The following is a 20,254-nucleotide window of genomic DNA, read 5'->3' on the forward strand; positions in this document are numbered from 1 at the left end:
ACAGAAACATTAATTAGAGTGCTGCGCCGTACAAGCCCGCTCCAATTTATTCCAGCCGCCTCCCCCCAGCTGTGCTGCTGTGAATATGTGATGAAGAAGGGATTTCTAATGCCATCCTTGCCCCCTAAATACAGACCAGCCAAACAGAGATCAATCTGAGATCTCACTTTGTTTACACTGCGCCGCTCGCTCGCCTGTCTGTCTGTCTGCGCTTAGTGATACACTGTACTGAATTGTTCTTGTGTGATGGATTGGATCTGACCTGGCCTAACTTGGGAAAGGAAGGCTTGATTTAACCTGACCCACCAGTTCAAGTATAAACTAAAATGACAATTTGTGTCATGTGCCATGGAAGCTAAAGAAAGCTAAACTGACCTGCAGAGACTTTCTGATTTGAGTAGGTGTCACAATCATAGTCACCCACTGTGCTGTCCACTGTGAGTGATAATGCCTTATATATATTTTTTACAGTATGCATTTTTTTACAGTGACACTGCGGACTGAAGATTATAATACAGCTCTGAAAAAAATAAGAGACCACTTATAAAAAAATAATCAGTTTCTTTGATTTTGTTGAAAACCCATGAAATATAATCAGGAGAAAGATGAATGATCACAAGCCAGGAGTGGCATAAAGTTATCAAAAGCAGTGTGTAAAACTGGTGGAGGAGAACATGCCAAGATGCATGAAAACTGTGATTAAAAACCACGGTTATCCCACCAAATATTGATTTCTAAACTCTTAAAACTTTATGAATATCATCCATCTTTTTTGTTATTTCAGCCATTTCTTTTCTATTTACTAAAGAAAAAAATGCCCTAAATGACAATATTCTTTTGGGGATTTGGAAAAAAAAGTTCTCCGTAGTTTATAGAATAAAACAACCATGTTCATTTTACTCAAACATATACCTATAAATAGCAAAACCAGAGAAACTGATTCAGAAACTGAAGTGGTCTCATAATTTTTTCCAGAGCTGTATGTCTTCACAACTTCGTAAATAGGACGTCCCATACATCTGGCATATACTATCAGGCCTCACAAGATAAAACCTCACAACTTTTACAGGTGTAAGCATTCCTAAGTCATTCAATGAGGTAAAACTTCATGATGCGTGTACATAACTGCTATCCCATGGCCTTTGGTGTGTCAGAGTTTGCAGAGTGGAGCAGAGGAAAAGTATCTGAGATGAATTTTATTAGAATGGGACAACAGTTTGTGGTTGGAACCTAGTGGTTAGAACGTTAAACACTGTGTGGATCATGAATAAGGCAAGAGGCCCAGAGCCAAGGGGCAAGCCTTGTAAAATAATAGCAACAGCAGTGGACAGACTAAGGGTTTGCACAGCACACATGTATTTTAGAGAGAGATATTTTACCGTTTTCCCTCCTATGACAACAACTGGTTCAGCTGATCAGCTACTAAGCAGCCCCTTCTGAATTGAAATGATCAAAGAACCTACAAGACCATGACTTAAGAAGCACTGACCTACAGACAGCAGGACACAGAGATGACCCCCTCCTGTATTCACAATGCCCACAGCTTTCCCAATTCTGCCCCATCAACACAATAAGACTGGTGGACTTAAGAGACCCTTAGCCCCTGAGCGGGTCAGTGGGCAGCCCATGCTGTGCTGGCAGATCCAGTTCTTCTAAGCCCATTACCAGAGCCAGAGTCTGCCATGGATTAACCCAAACGGAGAGCTTAGAAGCAGCCATCAGCCCAGACATAGAAGAAGCAAACACTACAAAGACCAGAATGCACCTCTGGCTCAATTAAATCGTTTATCCGGGTTGAATGAGTAAAAACGTTTAATCAGTGCATGCTTACTGAGCAAAAGAAGTTCAATTTAATTTAAAAACTTGAAGAATGAGGCCCTCTGATGAGAAAAAAAGACAGGCCAAAGTCGTTTGGCGCCGCTACTTGTCGTCGTCTTCACAAGTATAATAAATTGGAATGTATTTTATGCCCCTCCGTGCCCGTGTGTTTACTGGGAATCCTGAAAGGGAGAAAGGGAGCTGTTTTCTTATTGCTCTCTGTCATTTCCATGTGATCTGATTGTAGGTAATTGGAACAAACTGTGGCTAATTTCATGCAGAAAGTTATAATTGCGGAGTCGCCTCCAGCCACTTTTTGAGTAGCTTTTTTTCCCTATGTTTATATCCGGGGACCTGGCTAATTCTATCAGATCACAATACGGAGCTCTGTGCTAAACTGTGGCCTGGGAGGACTATCTGAGAAAACATTCAAGCATTTATCCAGTCATCTGATCTTTAATGTTCCCACAGGAGGACGTCCACTTTCTGACACCGATATAACATAGTGCTGCTCTATAAATGGCTGGAAGGTTGTGATTCAATCCAACAGACGTTAAAGCTGGGAAGCTGGGATTTTGTTTAGTCATTCTAGTAACTGGGGAAAGTTTGGTTGTTTGCAGTTAAAAAAAAAAGTCTTGGAGAGGGCACTGAGCACTGAGCTGAGGTTTGCGGGTGGGTCAGCACTGTCCCGTGTGGGGCAGAATCGTACTCCAGGCAGTGGGCAGCGGTGGGAGCAGGGGCCCTCGTGACCAAGCTTGGGGAAGGCCATGCCACAGGCTAAACAACAGGACAAATGCAGCCTGTTCTACAAGAGACTGGCCCATGCAAGCCCCTTCTCCAGAACTGAACCGGCGCCATCACTAAGGATAGCTTCTGGGGAGGAACTGATTTGTTTCTAGGACTTACAGCCATTAGGGTTGAAAAGAGTTAACAATCACTTAATTGTTTAATAATTTCAAGCATTCTTTAGTAAAGACTTCCTGTAGATGCTCCTATTTGGACCTTAAAATGGTTTTAAAAAGCACTAATTAGAGTACTTCAACTGTTTAAAGTAAGTCCTAACGTACATGGAAACTGGAATGGAAGGTCTAGTATAGCCATCAACTCCAAACTTACACCCTAGGTCCAAGAAACTGTGTATAAGAAACAGTTGCAGCCACATTACACATTGAACACTAATGGATGAAGTTTGATTTTAGGGTTCAGTTCAAATGATGACCCAAAAATCACCCAATAGACATATCCATAACATAAGTTTCCAAAACTGATCCAGCACCAGCCTAATCCACAAGTACTACATTATCCACGATTCAACCCATATTGAAAAGAATATTCTTCCAGTTCTCCTGAAGGGCTAAATAAGCATGGTAGAAACGTTCTCCAGTGACATCGCGAGTGCCTCGCCTTTGTTGGCACAGTGACTCCGAGTTAACCACACCTATAAGAGGAACAGGGCCACAGTGCTTAAGTCACGGAGCTCGGCAGGCTGGGAGGTTTAAGGGAGGGGAGGTACTCCACTACACAGCTCAATAACAGCGCTCATTAGACCCTGATTACCCATGCTCCCCATGGTGCTTTGATACCTGTTTTCCAAACAGGCTCTCCTTGCTGCTCACACCTCTAGATTTCCCTATCCACTCGCCACATCCTCAAGGCTGCAGAGCGCCCGCCCATCCACCACCACCACCAACACCACCCTCTCCACCACCTCTTGAGCAAGCTCCCTTCGATTTCATGCCTGCTGACGTATTTTATTATATCAAAGCATTCTTGGAGTGTGGGTGCATTTGTTCAAAAAGAGCTTTTTTTTTCTCTTTCTTTTAGTGCTGGACTGCAAATGCCAAATTATCGCTAGTTGTCAAAACCAGCGAGATTTAAATTCTGCTTAAATTGAGACTGACCAAAAAGATTTTTCATTACAGCCTGAGAAAGAGTGGGTATTTTTAATCCTCTTTGGCAAGCAGGGCTGGGTGAGAAGTGTTTTCTCAGAAGTTGCTGCTGCTGTGTTTTTTTTTTGTGTGTGTGTGAGAACGCAATAATAGCGGCCGAAAAACAGATGGAAAATTTCGACGCATCCTCCCTACTTTCCCTCCGCCTATCTTAATGATACGTCTTGTCCAAATATACTACTCCTTTCATCAGACTTTCCAGTCCGTCTGCAGCCACGCATGCCAGCAGAGCCGTGTCCTCCCTGTGCGTTTTTGTACTGTCATGAATCTTATCTTTATGTGTGTGTGTGTGTGTGTGTGTGTGTGTGTGAGAGAAAAAGAAAGAGAGAGACAAAGTCGTAGAGCACCAATAAGACTCTCAAAGACCGCTTCCTCTGTGGCCTCTTCAACCAGAGCATGCTTGGGCTGGAGTGTAGAGTCAAGGCTCTATCAGAGTGATAAGAGACCAAACTCCCCCTCTCCTCCCCTCCTCTCTCTCTCTCTCCCCGCGAAAAGCAGACTGCAGCTCCACACACAACTCAGATATAAACCCTGCTCCCCTCTGACCCCAGCCTGCTCCCATGCCTCTTACCCACAATGCCATGCTGCTGCATGGTAAAGCAGGCTTCTGAATGTAGGTCAAATATAAAGTGGAGCTGAAGAATCTTTCCACGTGGAAGAATGAGACTGAGGGAAGTCATAGTTATAGTCATAGTCATAGTTTTGTTGTGCGTCTATGCAAAAACAGAGTCGAGTAGAAAAAAAAAACTGTGTGTGTAAGGAAGAAGAAGGAGGAGGAGGTCTGGATCAGCTCCAGTCTCGCTTCTTATCATGCCAGTATAAGGGATCCTCCGGTTCAGTCCGAGAGGGGGAGCGATTTCGGAAGTTTCTCTTATCTGTGAGATTCTTCTTCTTCATCTTCTGTCCCCCTCCGCACTCAAGTCGGAGCTTTGGATGTATTGCTTTACTTCTTTGAGTCAGTCCCCAGCATTGGCTGAGCCTGGTGGAATAAACTTTCCTTGCCTAGAGCTTTCGGTGGGCATCTCTTTGTTGTGTTTTTTATTTTGTAATTTAGTCTAGCTAGTTCATTTTAAAACTCAATACTAGTGGTGCACGATATGGACAAAAGAAATGTGCGATTACTCTGTTGGCTATTTCCATTTCGATGTGAATAGGTTTTTTTTTCAGCATTTTCAGCTTGGCTGCACTATTTTTTTCTCAGGCTAAGGCGTAGTTTGGTGTGTGTTCACTGTGGACCTCTACCTAGCTCTGCCTCGCTCTGCCTCCAGCCTCTATATTTCACTTGAACGTGAAGGGCTTCTTCTGTTGCAGCACACAGGTAATGTCATTGCAGATCTTTCGACACTTTCATTGTGCGATCCAGATTAAATATGCTGTCTGCACAAGATTGCTGACAGAGCACAAACAAGAGGCAAAGTTCTTAAGCCACAACATCTCTGATCCTGCAGCTGAAATACTCCCCTGTTTAAGGATGCAGCGCTTGATTTCTCTATTTCGTTGGATGTTCATGGAAATGGCATCCAGGCTTCACCTCCATTAACCGTACAGGCTGACAAGAAACTGTGTAGTATGTAATGTGGAATTGTTTTCCAGTCAGGCGCTTCGCAGACAGCCGAGGTCACAAGGAGGCCCTTTCAGCGTGGCTGTGCAACGGGTTTGTTTCAGCTGGATCTCCTGCTGCTGCCTCACGTCTGTATTCCATGGGCCTAATCCCCATGGAAACCGAGCTGCCCCTCAGGAATGCCCGAGGCTGGATCCGCGGGCCTTTTTGGCCAGGGTGTCCTCAGAGTATCATATCAACAGCCCATCTCAGAGGCGGTCTCTCTCCGGGAAAGGCACAGGCTCCCTTCTGCCTGCAGTATGGACTCCTGAATAAACAGGATTAGGGCTGAAGTTTACTGTTCCTCCACCAGCAAGTCAGCCAGCTTTAACACTGTGCTCGCCAGCCCCAAGAGCTGGGGATAGCACCGCCCACAACAGCCTGGCCAGGAGGAGTGAAGGGGAGATTACCTCCAATATGTGCAGACGCACTCCTCGTTCCATCAGGAGAATCTGTGGTTCAGTGGTTCCATCAGTGACCATCGTTGCCTCCTCAGTGACAGAGATGTTTCTGGATAGCACTGTGATTCTACTGTCTCTACTCTAGCCTTCTTTTGCTTTTTTTGAGAAGAAGTTCAATTTCTGAAGATGTTACTACCAAGTCTTGGAGATATCCCTCAGAGACTAAAGCCACTGCAAATTCCCTTTTCTGTAGGTGGCATAAATGCACAGTCCTGGCCCTCGTTAAAGAGCAACAAAACAGGCTTTGAATGAGGGGGGCTATAGAAAGAGGCGGGTGAGCGAGAAAGAGAAGAGAGAGTGAGGGGAAAGAAAACAGCGTAAAGCTTTTGTAACCCATTTTTCCTAAAATCCTGGTACGAATAAAAAATCTGTGTGTGGTTTAGGGGGGTATCTTACATTCAGAAAACAACTGCAGGCTAAGGTTTAAGATGCCCTGGCAGAGAAGGCTTCCTGGCTAGCTCTTAGCAAGCAGGAATGCTGAAGAGCATCTTTTTTTTTCATAGGGGAGAAGTTCACAACCAAATAAATCAACACAAAGCCGGCATATGAATAATTCACAGCCACTGTTTTTAGAAAGGCTTGTTCTACAACCAGGAAAAGCTGGAGAAATTTCACCCATTGAAGCGCTCTTTTTGTCCCTTAATCTGTCCTGGAGATAAATAGAGGGAGATATGTCGAATCTGGTCTTCGGTGCTTTAATTAGTTCCCTCGCGTTAAAAACATCTTTTATTGGTTTAAGGGCGAGGGGGTGCAGTGGCGCCTATGGGACTCAGCTGAGGAAAATGTGTCTACAATAAAAGCATTGGCGTGGGATGGATTATGCTTCATAAGATTCAACTGTAGCGGAGTAAACCTCTAAGTCTCCACTGATTGGATGAGCCATGGGAAAATGCTACACCATCAAATATAGACCTGCAGTAATGACCCATATAACATGCAAAACATGACGGGCAGAGAACGACAAAGGATTAGAGCACCAGGAGAGCTGAGGACCACTTCATTTGGAGGTGGTAGGGAACATTTGAATGTTTTTACATATCGCTGAGCAGATGTAGCCTATATTTTGCGAGGTGGTGGTGGCTTCGCGAATTCCAACAGTGGTGATAAAGCATGTGTGCTGATGTGCCTACTCTCACAATGAGCTCATACTGAGACTGAGATCAGATCAGACTAAACTGACAGTGAGGGGCAAAGAGCCTGCCTACTCTTTGGTGTCATTATGCCACAGCGGTGGGGCGGGAAGACTGTGTTTAAGGGGGATGCGTGTTGCTCCACACCTGCTGCTCACAGTCACAGGCTAATAAGAGGAGGGGGGCCGGCGCTGCAAATGCCGGCGGAGAGTTTGCTGGACTGCGGCTGATGAGCCTGGGCTAATTCAGGGGGTGATTATGTAGTTTACTGGACCACTAAACCTCTTTAAGGTCGTAATTACAGCCTATTTGAGCGGGGGGAACATTCAGAAGCAATTCAGGCAGGCCAAACCACAGCTGGAGGTGGGCTGCCTGATGCTCATATCAGGGCTACAGGGGGATCCACACCCAGACAAGGCAGGTAGATAGCTTCAAATGGGGGGATTGCCACTATACTTTCTACAGTTATGGAAAAAGAAAGAGAGAGAGAGAGATTGGGGAAACAGCCAGAGAGCAGTCTGCCTGAATATGCAAATGCCAGGCCTGCATTCTCTCATGGCAAAGAAAAACAAATTGTTGTTTTGCCTATTGTCAAGAGGGCAGAGAGAAATGCAAAGCAGTACAACAAAGGTCTATTAAGGCATGGTCGGGTAGACAGAGGCTGTTCCCTTCTCCGCCTTTCCCTGCCAAAACCAGGCTTGGAGCAGGGAGCAGGGGAGGGCCGTTGAGGTGCAGAAACTCATGGTGCGTTAAATGGTAACAGAATCGGGTTACCGTATTGCACCTTGACCAGGGAGTCTATTCCAGTGCTGTACTTTCAAGGAAATTATTCCTTAGCTAATGCCTCTGAAACGTGATGCTCAAAGGAAACAATTTTCTTTCTTTCTTTTTTTCCTACAGGGGGGGTGGGGTAACCAAATTCTAATAACCTACACAATATTATTATGTTATTATCATAATTACCCTTTTGCCCTCGCCATTTTAATTAATGTTCACATGAGAGCCTGCAGGGGAAGGGGAAACCTGGTCATGGTTGAAGAAGAGTTAGAAGTAGGTAAAGTCACAGTTTCACAATTGCTCCCGTATGCCCATTTTCTGGGCTGAAGGAAGGAAAAAAAAAGAAGGAGCGTGTGGAAACAGTGGATGAAAACAGCAGTATCTTTCTTCTCCTCCCTCTCTTTTATTCCTCCTCCCTTCCTTTCATTCCATCCCCCACCCTAAGTCTGTCTCTCTCTTGCTGTCTCTCTATAAACTGGAGAGAAGACCTTCCCCATCAGTGCACAGCTTTTACAAATCGATGACTTAATCTGTCGTAACAAACAAGTGAGCAGCGCCTTGCCTTTGTGCTCTTCCTCTTCCACTGCTGCTACAACATGCCGCCAAAGAAAAGGAAAAAAGAGCCAGTCTGCCGACCATCTCTCTCTTCTCTTTCTATTTCAGACACACAAACAATTACACAACCACACACAAATACAGAAAACACATTACCTGGTAGTGCTCTAACATTCACTGTTATCCTCTTAGGGTTTTAACTAAATAAAATAAATAAAATAGAACCATATATGGCTTGATCCAAACAACACCAAGCAACACACTCATGTCCCACACTCACACACAGTGTGGATGGATACTTGTGCCACTGCCTGCATCTCCATGGGGATGACATGGATCAGCAGGTGCTCTTAATGTAGTGCCAATGCAGCCATGCATCCCTTGCAGCATGTGCAGTGCCATCGCCATGGAAAAGAACATGATTCACTACCTCATCACTACTGATAAGGAAGTAAACTAACTCTTTCAAAAATCTCAAAAGTCTCGATATCTACCAACACTTGGGTTAAGTTAGGACAAACGGGCCAATACAGACTGTGCAAAGTGTCTTACAATGCTTCCCCCATTGTTCTCTTCCGTAAGAAATCAATGCCTGCGAAGGCGCAGGCGGTTTTAAAAGGGGTCTCGGCTCCGACGCTCAGGCCATGCTGGGTCCATTAAACAATTTATGCACTTACAGACGATGGCATAAAATCATTTAATTTATCTCTCGACCAAGATAGCATGGCTAACGACCGACCTATAAAATTCCCGGCACGGATTTCGCCTGATCACTCTCTCAAAGAAGAAGCACTGGACTGCACTGCTCTGGGTGTGCCTGATACCGCTTACGAGAGTATACGAGGCTTATTTCTGATAAACCGCCAATTCCAGCGCTTGTGCAGTCGCTTTTCTGTGAAAGCGGCTCCTCCTGAAGTGGTGCTCGTTTGCGGATGAAAACCCCAACCACTTCACAGCGGCACGCATGGCTGAGATTACAAGGAGGAGGAACTGAATTGATAAATTAGTTCAGCAAATGTGCAAACTGATTACCACATCTCTGCCGCCATTTAATCCATCAGACACACACACACACACACACACATGCACATACTAAAAGAGAGCTGAGAATATCTGGGGCAGACTGCTGGAGCGGTGCTCTGTGGGGGAATGAGCTGCAGCCGCTGTAAGTAAAAGGTATTGAGCTGCTGACAACAGGCGGAAAGATCCCCAAGCACTGCAGATTGTACAATACAGCAGGCAAAACGGCCTGTGTGCAGTGGGTCTGTGCCCACACGGGATTGAAGAATTACACTGGGTTCACACTGTCTACAGGCTGCTGCTCTGCTCTGAACTGGTGAATAGGATCAACCCAAGCCCCTTTGTAACAGCTAAATTCAGACACATTACAGGTCACTCAAAAGCAGTGGCTCCCAAAACTGGTACACTAGAGTCCTTGTACGGCACACTCTGTTTTCACTGCTCTGAACCACCTGATCTAACTAATGAGGAAGAATAAGCTTTTGTAAGAAGTGGATGTGGAAGTGGACATCAGATATATATATATATATATATATATTCTAAAAGTTAAAGATGTATGAAAGCACAGCAGGGGCAATCCAGAGACCAGGATTTGGAATCTTCACTCAAATGAGGTAGGCATGGTTTCTTTAGGCAACTCCTCTTCTACAAATGCTTTTCTTACTGATTAACGCACCCTGTGTCCTCATCTGCCCCCTTATAGCACTCAGCTACTTGCCATAATCTGTGATTACCAATCTGTCAGTCTCAATGACAATATGACAGTGTTTTGTGCATGGGTACTCAATCTGTTCTATTAAAGTACTGTGATTTCCTCTCTTGTGTAAGAGTATAGGGAATTTACCAAAGTGTGAAGGCCCAGTGTTGGGTATCATTGGTATAGAGTCTACCCATCATGGAACATATTAAGATGGAACTTGGCAAGCTCCAGAATCGCTGCCCACTGTCTCAGCAGGATGTGTTGTGCTGGCTCTGGTGAGTTTTGGAGGTGTGATGGGGGAACTCCCTGCCCTGCCTTCGAGCCTCCTCGAGGGAGCACGCGCTGACTGGGCCTTTCATTGCGTTCTGCGAAGAAACCAGAACTGAGTAGCGTGGAGTGAGCCAGAGCGGTCTCCAACGCCCAGCCTGGCCTGCTTGGTATGCTAAGAACAATCCAAGTGAGGTTATTCCGATCTCACACGCAAAAGCCACCGGCCGCCCTCCCGGCCTCGCTGACTCTTCACACGCTGCCGATAATGAAACCCAATAGTGGGCCCAGCGGAGAACATTAACAAGGCGAAAGGATGGGATTGAGTTAAGCCCACCTGGACAGTCATGGGAAACAGAGTGGAGGAAAACTGGCCTCTTGCTGTGGCTTGGCAGATTCAGCGGGTGACCCTTTCTGTATTATAAAGTTGTCAGGCTTTGAGGAGTGCTCAGACAGGCTGGTGTGGGGAACAGCTATGAACGCAGCACTTTAGTCTCTTCTAGAACTTGTCCAGAGGGTCAGAGATTATGAGAATTATACCGCAAATTGCCTGTTCCTGAGGGATACCAAAGACAAAAGTCAGAGCTAGCACACTGGAGAAAGAGAGGGAGTTTTTAATCACCAGCCTAATGGTGTTTAACATTTAGGTATAACGGATGTTGGGACACCGCAGTTGAACCAGAGAAAGGTCTCAGCAGTGTCCTGATCATCAATCATGAGCAGATGGCCGGAGAAAAGCCGCCGTCACCAGTGACAGGGAGGCGTCCATCGGCCACCACTGGCCCATGCGGGGCCTGCCAATTCAGTCCATTCTTCAAAAGACACACCAATTCCTCTAGCCTGTCAGCCTGGAAGGCTTGCCAATGATGGATACACACAGTTTTCTCACTCTTTTCCTCTCTGGGGGTGGGTAGGGGGGGTGGTAGGGAGGAGGAAGGGGCGTCCATCCACAAAGAACAGCCCCAAAGAATTGCCTGCCCCACATCCCAGGGGCCTGTCAGTCGGGTAATTGATGATGTTTTCATTACAAGGTGTGGGAGGTGTGGGGGTGCACATTCTCAATGGGCAGCCCCTTGCCCCAAAACTGACTTAGCTGCTTCTTCTTTGAGACTAACTTTTGGAACGAGCACCAAGTTAATGCTTCCTCAACAGAAAAAGCAGGCAAAGGCAGGCAAGTCACTAATCACTAAAAGACTACTGTTGGTTACAAGAACCTCTAAACTCTGCACAGAATCACAGTGGAGAGAGGAGAAAAAACATCAGGAGAACCAGGAAGGCCCATCGTCAATCTCCTTCTCTCTGTCTGCGAAACTCCTTCAAGCTTTTAATTTGGCGGCGCCTTCAGTACTGACTGGCACTTAGATGAAATTAAGAAATAACCGGAGACCTTAGGCCCCTAAATTCAATTTACAAATATTAATGTGATTGGACTTACTGCTCTTGTTATAAATAAATGCATGAAAAAACAACACATGCTCACAGCTCTAATTTTAGGGCACTTCTTGTTTAATTTTTTTTTCCGGGTCTCCTGAGATCTATCTTATGCAGGAAAAGTGGTAAGACTGAGAGCAGAAGAGAATAAGGCTCCCTGCCAGGCCAGAGGCCGCACGGCGTGCCGGGGTTGCCATGGTCAACCAGAGCGCTGACATCTTTGGGCTCCAGCAATAAACAACCGATGACTAATGGCATCTGAGCTCTGGTTGATCCCTGACCCTTAATGGCCAGAGTAGAACTTTTTTTGTTTTTTGGACAAGGCCACTCGGAGTTGTCTCTGGCTAACTGCTCCCATGCCTGAACTCTGTTTACGAGGGCTTCCGTCTTTCTGACATAGAGGAGCCAGTCAGGAGCTACACCACCTGGGAAATTAGCAGGGGCCATGCTTAAAGTAAATGGTTCCATTGAAGCTCTTTGGTTATAAGATTTGGCATATTTTTTTACTACTTTTAAGTTTTCTTTTATAAAGCTGTGTCTGCAAAAATAGCATAAATTATTTTTTTTGTTACTCCTTGTTACTCCATAAGCAGATAGAGTTGTTCAAAACTATGCTCTAAACAGCCATTCTTACTGAGGATATTACTAATACATTTTGTAAAGAAATTACCTATTAACACTCAACAGATGTAGTAGAAGTAATGAGTGACACATTTGCAATGCCAAACATTATACTGTCTCTTTATTCTTATGCAAGCTACACTATAGGGAGAATATTTCATATTCCAGTTAAAAAAAAACAGTATCAGCATAGAGTATATTTGTTTTCACATTCCATGTTTGATATGATTTGATTAATGTGAGAGCCTTAAGAGCAAATCAAAAAAGACTGAAGTTAGGAAACTTCACCACTCTGTGCCAAAATGACTCTCGGCCAGTGTTGTTCTAAGGCAAAACGGAGAGGTCCAGCTTTCTCAAAAACTCTACTGTACTTTTCAAGGCGTAATTCTCAGGGAGGTCATATGCTGAACATCTGTAATTCTGCCCAGCAAACGTAGGAAATCATCACCAGGCAGGGCAAAAAAAAAAAAAAAAAAACTCACGGCTCTCCACCCCCCACCATTTTCAGGCTCAAACTGCAGGGGGAACAAATTCGCTCTCAAACTCCCCGAAGAGGGCATAGCCCCGTCCCCCTCCTGCTGGTCCAGCCGTGAGCCCAAGGCCCTCCACAGGGCTCTGGTTCAGCCACTGCAGAGATGAATTATAGCACTTTTCACACCTGGTTCTGGTCAAAAATGCAGTGCTGTCAGTTTTTTTTTTCTTTTTCTGGTGAAACATGCTTTAGGCCAGGGGGGAAAAAAGCCGCTACCTCCACCAGCTCTGTTCTGTGTGTTCACGGGGTGCTAAATTAGGACCTAATTGCATTAGCAGGAATGCATTATTGCTTTCCAGCTTCATTCCTACCATGAACAAGTGTTAAAAAATTGGGAGGAGAGGAGAACGTGTGTTGTGCTGTGGTTTGGCTTTTTTACGAGCTGCTATAGAGGCTCCCTCCTGTTCGCCAGCTCTGTGTACAAATAAGTGGAAGCACTGATTTTTGAGTGCCAGCCGAACTCTGCCGGTGTTTGCAGCCAGCGTTTCGCCGCGCCTGCGTGGCAACCATCTGAAGCCTGGCTTCCATCTAATTACTCTATCACATAATTTCGCAAATTGCCTTTTCATTGGGGAGGCTAAGTGCAAAACCGCAGGCGCTCTGGGATTTTGGGTCGGCAGCTCCCATTTGCTGCTCGTTTCTGGTTAAATGAAACGAGAAAGTAGAGTTTGGAGAAGAAGAAGGGAATGAGAAGCAGAGGAGGAGGAGAAGGAGGCACAGGAAGAGGAAGGCAAGAAAAAGAGGCTGGCATTTCTCCCCAGGACGTCTGGCATAATCGATTAACAGAACAAACAACTGTTGAAGAAGAAACAAAACAACCGCAGTGAAGGAGTTTTTTAAAGCTTTGGCTTTCTGAGCTGTGAACGGGTTCACACTTCACATGCTTTACAGCGTAATAAAACACTCAGGAGTAACCAGTCATTTTCGTAGATGCAGCTTTTTTTCCAAGATAACAGAGAGAACATTCATCATTAAAACTAAACTTAAAAATCCTATTAAATAAAGCTAAAAATAAATGGGCGGACGACTTATACAGTTTATAAGCTATTAGACTTTTTTTTTGGTGTTTGAAACCTGCTTTCGTAGTTCTGCACTGAAAATATTTTAAAGCTCACTAATTAGCACAGTGGAAACTGCATTCCTCAATCACAGCACATTTTGATGTTGATTATGTGGCTTCTGACCAATAGCAGTGGAAGATTTACGTTTATTGTGAGATATGCACTTCTTACTAGCATTATCCTACCCGCTTCACCAATGTTATAAAGCGCAGTTAGCAGTTTGCTAAGCTTTTAGTAGCTTAGACAGTGATGGTATTCACCCGATTACAGGTCGCTGAAGCATCACAATGATTCACAATGATTTTAAAGCTGTCATTTTAGGGTAAAACTGCTACTTGATGCTACTTTAATCACATATTGGGATTTCTAACATATGCCCCTCAATTCACAACTGCAGACAAGACTGTTGAAACACTCTCGTCTAGTCCAGCTTAATCTAATGTAACGTTAGCCATCACAAAAGAACAATATGTTATCTTGTGTGCTAGCAACTAGCAAGTGTTTGTAATGGGGTAGTTTAAATAATGCATGCTATCTGGAGATTAGCTTATGTGACATATGACATGCTGTAGAACAGTTTGGCTTCATAGACTTCATAGACTAGTGATAAAAGTGAGAGACTTGGAATAACAGGCAGAGAGAGGTTAGTTTACATTGGTAGCTGGTCAGCTAGTTCTTATAAAGCTACATTTACAATTAAGGAAACTGGCAAAATAATAACAATAAATTGAAATATACATTTAACTGGGTTTATAACTCAAAAACTGGCAATATAAATTGATATAAACTGATCTTTAAGGTCTGTATTTAAGGTTCCAGGTCCCACATTTATTACAGCTATATTCTTGCCTTTGACACTGTACATTACTATTTATAAAAATGTATAGTACATAGTTCTGTTTTTTTAGCTATGCATGAAAGTTTATATAGAAATAATAATATGCAACACAGTGTCTTTTTTTAGTGTCATTTCTATATTGAGGAAAATGTTATTTTTTGCCACTTTAAAGAACACTTTTTTTGGTTGTCATCTTCAAAAAGTCCACAAGCAACTCATTCAATCTGCTCTTGCTAACTACTCTTCACATCCGTTCTCTTACTTTTGTCTTTTCCTTGTGTCTCCTGGTCTTTAACTCGAATCCACAGCCACCCACCTCACGTTATAATGCTAAATTTACAAAAAAAAAAAAAAAAAAAAACGACCTAAAAAATAAAATTATAAATTGAAATATACATTTACCTGGGTTTATAACTAAAAACTGGCAATATAAATGGATATAACTTAAATAAATACTGGAAAAAGCTTGGTATTTAAGGTTTTCCCACGTTTCTTACAGCTATATTCTTGCTATTTATAAAGATGTATAGTACAAAAAAACAATAATCAAATAGTCTGCTATAAACTTTATATATATAAATAATAATATGCTACACAGTGTCTTTTCAGTGTCATTTCTATATTGAGGGAAATGTAATTTTTTGGCCACTTTAAAGAACACTATAATCTTTCTAAAGTCTTCAGTCAACTCATTGAATCTGCTCTTGCTATCTACTCTTCACATCCGTTCTCTTCCTCTTGTCTTTCCCTTGTGTCTCCTGGTCTTTAACTCGAATCCACAGCTTGGCAGAGTAATCTCATCCAGCCACCCACCTCACGTTTCCGGCTCCGTACAATGGCTTCTCTGCTGCACTCTTGTGACACAGAGAATGGCTTCTCATTGCTGTGGAAATGTGGGCTGGCAGCAGGCTGGGTATCTATCTACAGTACCGGCTGGAGGACGTCTCCTCTAGCTTCCTGACAGCTCTGCACAGGAATCAGTACGTCAGTGAGCTGGGCCCTGACACAGAGGGCTATCGTTTGGGCGCATTGTTTGTGAGGCCTGTTAATTTCCACTGGCTTTATCTCCAAGAAGCAGACCCTTTCACACACGTGCTGAATCAGTGGAAGAGGGGGGCAATAGATCTTCAACTACAGCTCTTCTCTGTGCGTTCTGCGCATTCGTTCTCTCTTCCTCACTTCCAGTCCCTCCCTCCTTCTCTCTCTCCCTCTCTCTTTCTCTCTCTTTTCCTTCCAACACTGAGTAACACTGAGTAGAAGACTGCTAGCATGGCTCTCACTGGAAGCAGGCAGGGACAGAAGGCGAGAAGACCTCATTGTCCGCTGGGTCAGTCAACCATAGCTGCTCACATGCTGCTTGTTTAGCTTGCCGCACAAACGCTGAGCTTTCAGTGAGAAGTGTTTTTTATGTGTGTGTGTGTGTGTGTGTGTGTGTGTGTGTGTTTGTAAGCCTCGGCGTGTGTGTGTGTAGTGCCATGCAGGCCTGTTTACAGTACTGCTGGTTCTTCTTTCTGCTTTAGCCCAGCCCACCACCCCCTCGCTCTCTCTCTGCACAGTCACCCTTTTGGCAGGCAGTGTCTTTCCAGCTTATTGGGTTCTGTCTTTTTTTTTTTTTTAGCTTTTTCTCTGCTGTTCCTACTCTTTCTCTCTCTTTCTCTCTCTCTCTCTCTCTCTCTCTCTCTCGTTCTCTCATTCTCTTTTTCAGCGCTGGGTGCTCTGTAGGCCTCCCGTGGTTGAGGGGGCTGCTGTTGGCAGAAGCACAGCTTCCCCGCCAGCAGCTCTGCATTTAGCTGCACTGCCCCTCTGCCAAGCCAGCCAGAGAGCTCACACACACTCTCATAGACACACACACACACAGCACTTACACACACATACACACACATGAGGCAGGCAAGCTCAATAACACAGCACTGTCCACTGTGCCAGTAAAACCAAGACAAACTGGACAGTATGCTCTCACCAATCACTTTTAGGTCTACTCAGTGTGTGTGTGTGTGTCTCTGTGTGTGTGTGAGTAAGTGCACTGCGTGTGAACTAGCAAATGGCATTCTTTTCACACACCTTTCTCCCGGGGCCCCTAAAGGTGATGGCTAGGAGGGAGGGGTGCATGTGTGTTTTTCAGAGTGTGTGTGTTAGTGTATGTGTGTTAGTGTGTGTGTGTGTGTGTGTGAGCAAAAGAGGGTAAAAAGGGGGCTGGGGGCAGATGAAGGTTCTGGAGCCCCTGGGGTAGTTTCTGTGGCACAGATGTGAGAATGGGGGTGAACATGTGGGCGCTTTTGGAAATGATCAAATGGGTTCCCTTTTGACTCCAGTTTGGTTGGAAACACATTGCCTTTCAACACCTTGGAACCAACGACCGGTGGCCCTAATAGGTGAGCTGTCTGGCCACCGCCAAGTCATCTGCTCAGCTTTTTCTTTTCTTTTCTTTTTTTGTTTTTTTCTCGATTTCATGCATAAAAGGGAACACGTCTCGCTGTGTTTAGGGCCCCAAGTGTTGTGCAATAGCGCACACCAGGCCTGCGATTGTGCGATTGGTGTGTTAAGTCAGCGGTGTTGATATGTGGAGATAAGTGGTGTCCTCATAACACTCAGATTAGCTTGTGGTGAATGAAATAGAGGAACTGAAGTTCATCAAAGCGACAGGAAGAGGCAACCACATCAATGCAGTGCGCTTCCCTAGCGCTTCTTTATTGCAGGTGGGGACGGCCACAGACAGCTAACCACTGGGCGTAAAATACCAAAACTGGATGCTGCCATACGCACACACACATACACACACAAACACACTTTAACTTACACACAGACACACACACACACACACAGCATGTGACCTGACCTGGACTGTAATACTACCTCCATACTATCCAACTCTTTTACACTTAGCAGCACACAACAAATAAACAGACACATGTGCTTACTGTACACAAACACACCAGCAGAAACATACCCAACACATAATAAACTACCCATGGTCATGTGACCTGCACTGCCCCGCTGACTCACACACATTGACGCATACACACACACACATATGCTGGAGAGCATCCCCTTTCATTAGCTCTAGCGTGTGCTCCACAAATAACAGCAAAAGATGAAGAAAAGCAGATTTAGCTTCTAAAAACAATCAAATAATCTCTGCTATCTCTATCCACAGGCTGTGTTTCTCTCTTTGGCTTCAACCCCAGTTAGATGGGCGAGATTACAGCGTTTTTAGCAGGCCGAAGGAGACGAGGACAAGATAACTGCAGTCCACTCACCGTCAAGTGCTGAAAGAGCCATGCCCGCATGATGTTGGTTGCTACTTTGGGGAAGATGCCGCGTTTTTTATTCCTCTTCTTCTCCTTGTCTGGGTCATCATCGTCGCCCGTGCTGGGGGAGGCCACGCTGTTGTCCAGACCATCGCCTGTCAAAACACACAAATACACACACACTGAGCATCAGGGGGGGACACTGTTTACCTCAGCTGCCAGTCACAAACACTCTCTCACACACAAAGATGTTCTTTCCCCTCTACAAAATGGGGCAGACAGGCAACAATTTCACATCAGTAGGACTTGGAGGCAGCACCTCTGAACGCATTCATTTTTAATACTTTTATAAATAACCCTCCTTTCCCACACGAGGCTCACAAGAAACACACAGCTCAGAGCACCGACAGATAGAGAAAGCGAGAAAGAAAGAAAGAAATAGAGAGAGTGAGATACAGAGAGAGAGAGATACTGACAGAGCAGCAAAGCAGGCACACAAAGGGCTTGTAAGGTCGCAGCCATAAGACGCCGGCAGTCGGGAGAAGAATCGGTACCGACAGAGCGATTTAGTCTTTATCATCGTAGGGAAATATTTACCCTGACGCTTTTTATTCCAGCGGTTTATTTATTTATTTTTATTTTTCTCAGGTGGGGGGATTTACACACCAGCACAAAAGCAAAGGGAGAGAAATACGGATCCCCGTGCACCCGCCGCCTTTTGAAAGCACGGCATTTCAATGACAATGCAGCATGGGTGCCTACAGCAACCTGTGGGTTCTTGATAAGGCCACCATTAAGGCCAGTTAAACAGGACCTGGGCCTAGAGAGGACTTTGCTGCTTTGGAGCTCTACAGCGTCTACTCTGCATCTGATGAATATGGAGCTTGTGTGCGTCAGCTCTGCCTTTATTTACAAGCCCAATTATTGTATATCCTTCTATATGGCATCAACAGTAGGAGATCCCCTGCCGTCTCCACCGCCGAGATGACTTTTCATAATTGTTATTATCATTATTCAAGAAAATGCGAAAGCTGACAATTCAGCTATTTCAAATAATAAACCATAAAAGAAACATGAGCGAGATAAACGAGCTCAGAGCGCTGCAGGATTCAATAGCTAAGCTCACCTTTGTGGAGACTGATCGGTCTAAAGCAGGCAGAGAATCGGAGCCGGTTATTTATTAATTAGAATGTAGAAAGCGCTCCCCAAAGCTTGGCTTTTTCAGTAAAAGTCTCGATGAAGCTGCATGAGCTTTCGGCCGCCTCCGACAGGTGACAGCGCTAAGTTAACCCTTTTTTTCCCCCGTCAGCACTGCTAAGCACCTGCATGGGACCGGCTCATTGATAATTAATGGAAATGTCCACGGTAATGCAGCTGGAGATAGCTTTCTTTCCAGCTTTGCGCATCGGCAGAATAATCAAGGGCCTAAAACAGCCTTTGCTCCCCATTACCTCGGGCAAAAGAATTCCTGAAAGCATGCCTTGCGGGCATCTGAATTATACACGCCATTAAGAGAGCGAAGGGCTTTTCTCTGCTCCTTCTAAAAACCTCCTGGCCAGCCCTTCTCCGGCTGCCCTTGCTGCAGCAGCAGAGAGAGAGTGATAGTGAGAGGGAGAGAGAGAGAGAGAGAGAGAGAGAGAGAGAGAGAGAGAGAGAGAAAAGAAAGAGAGAGAGAGAGAGAGACAGAGAGAGAGAGCAGCTCCAGAAAGGCTGGGGTTTCTTAAGTGGAGACTTATGTAGATACAATGGTGCTGCCTTTTATACACAAGGGCACTTTTCCCTCCTCAGCTGCTTCCTGAGAGTCACCAGAGCTTCCAGAGACGTTCCCCACAGAGAAAAGAACATAAGCTATCACACACACTCGCGCACACACACACACACACACACACACGAGAGAAACACACAAGCTTCGATTACATCATTAACCAATGCCAAACACAGTCTGGCCTAAGCAGCAGTTTGTCCTCCCTACTGTTTTTAGGCAAATAGGACTTCCTCACTCTCGTCTGGAAAGGGAATCGGCACCGCCGGTTTGTAATCTAAGACAAGATTTTCATTGGAAGCAAATGCTCTCAATCCGGTGTAAAGACCGGCCCGTGTACAACAAAGCTTAAAATAATAAACCCAGGGCTTGTCCCATGCGACTTAGCAAAACAGAAGCAAAGGCTGGATATCAGGACAGAGACTTGAAAAGAGGAGGGAGGCGGTGTGTGTGAAAGAGAGAGAGAGAGAGAGATTTAGAGGAA

The 20,254-nt window shown here is 44.9% G+C and overlaps 1 protein-coding gene across 2 annotated transcripts in view; it reads right to left on the reverse strand.

Moving 5' to 3' along the window:
- Positions 1–20,254, reverse strand: part of meis1b (Meis homeobox 1 b) — a 70,247-nt gene that overhangs the window by 22,818 nt on the left and 27,175 nt on the right. For both annotated transcript variants that reach the window (XM_007247352.4, XM_007247353.4), the window contains exon 8: positions 18,018–18,163. In XM_007247352.4, the coding sequence (XP_007247414.2) occupies positions 18,018–18,163 (146 nt within the window). The remainder of the gene's footprint in view (positions 1–18,017; positions 18,164–20,254) is intronic.

The sequence above is a fragment of the Astyanax mexicanus genome, chromosome 7 (assembly GCF_023375975.1).
Source record: "Astyanax mexicanus isolate ESR-SI-001 chromosome 7, AstMex3_surface, whole genome shotgun sequence".
NCBI lineage: Eukaryota > Metazoa > Chordata > Actinopteri > Characiformes > Acestrorhamphidae > Astyanax > Astyanax mexicanus.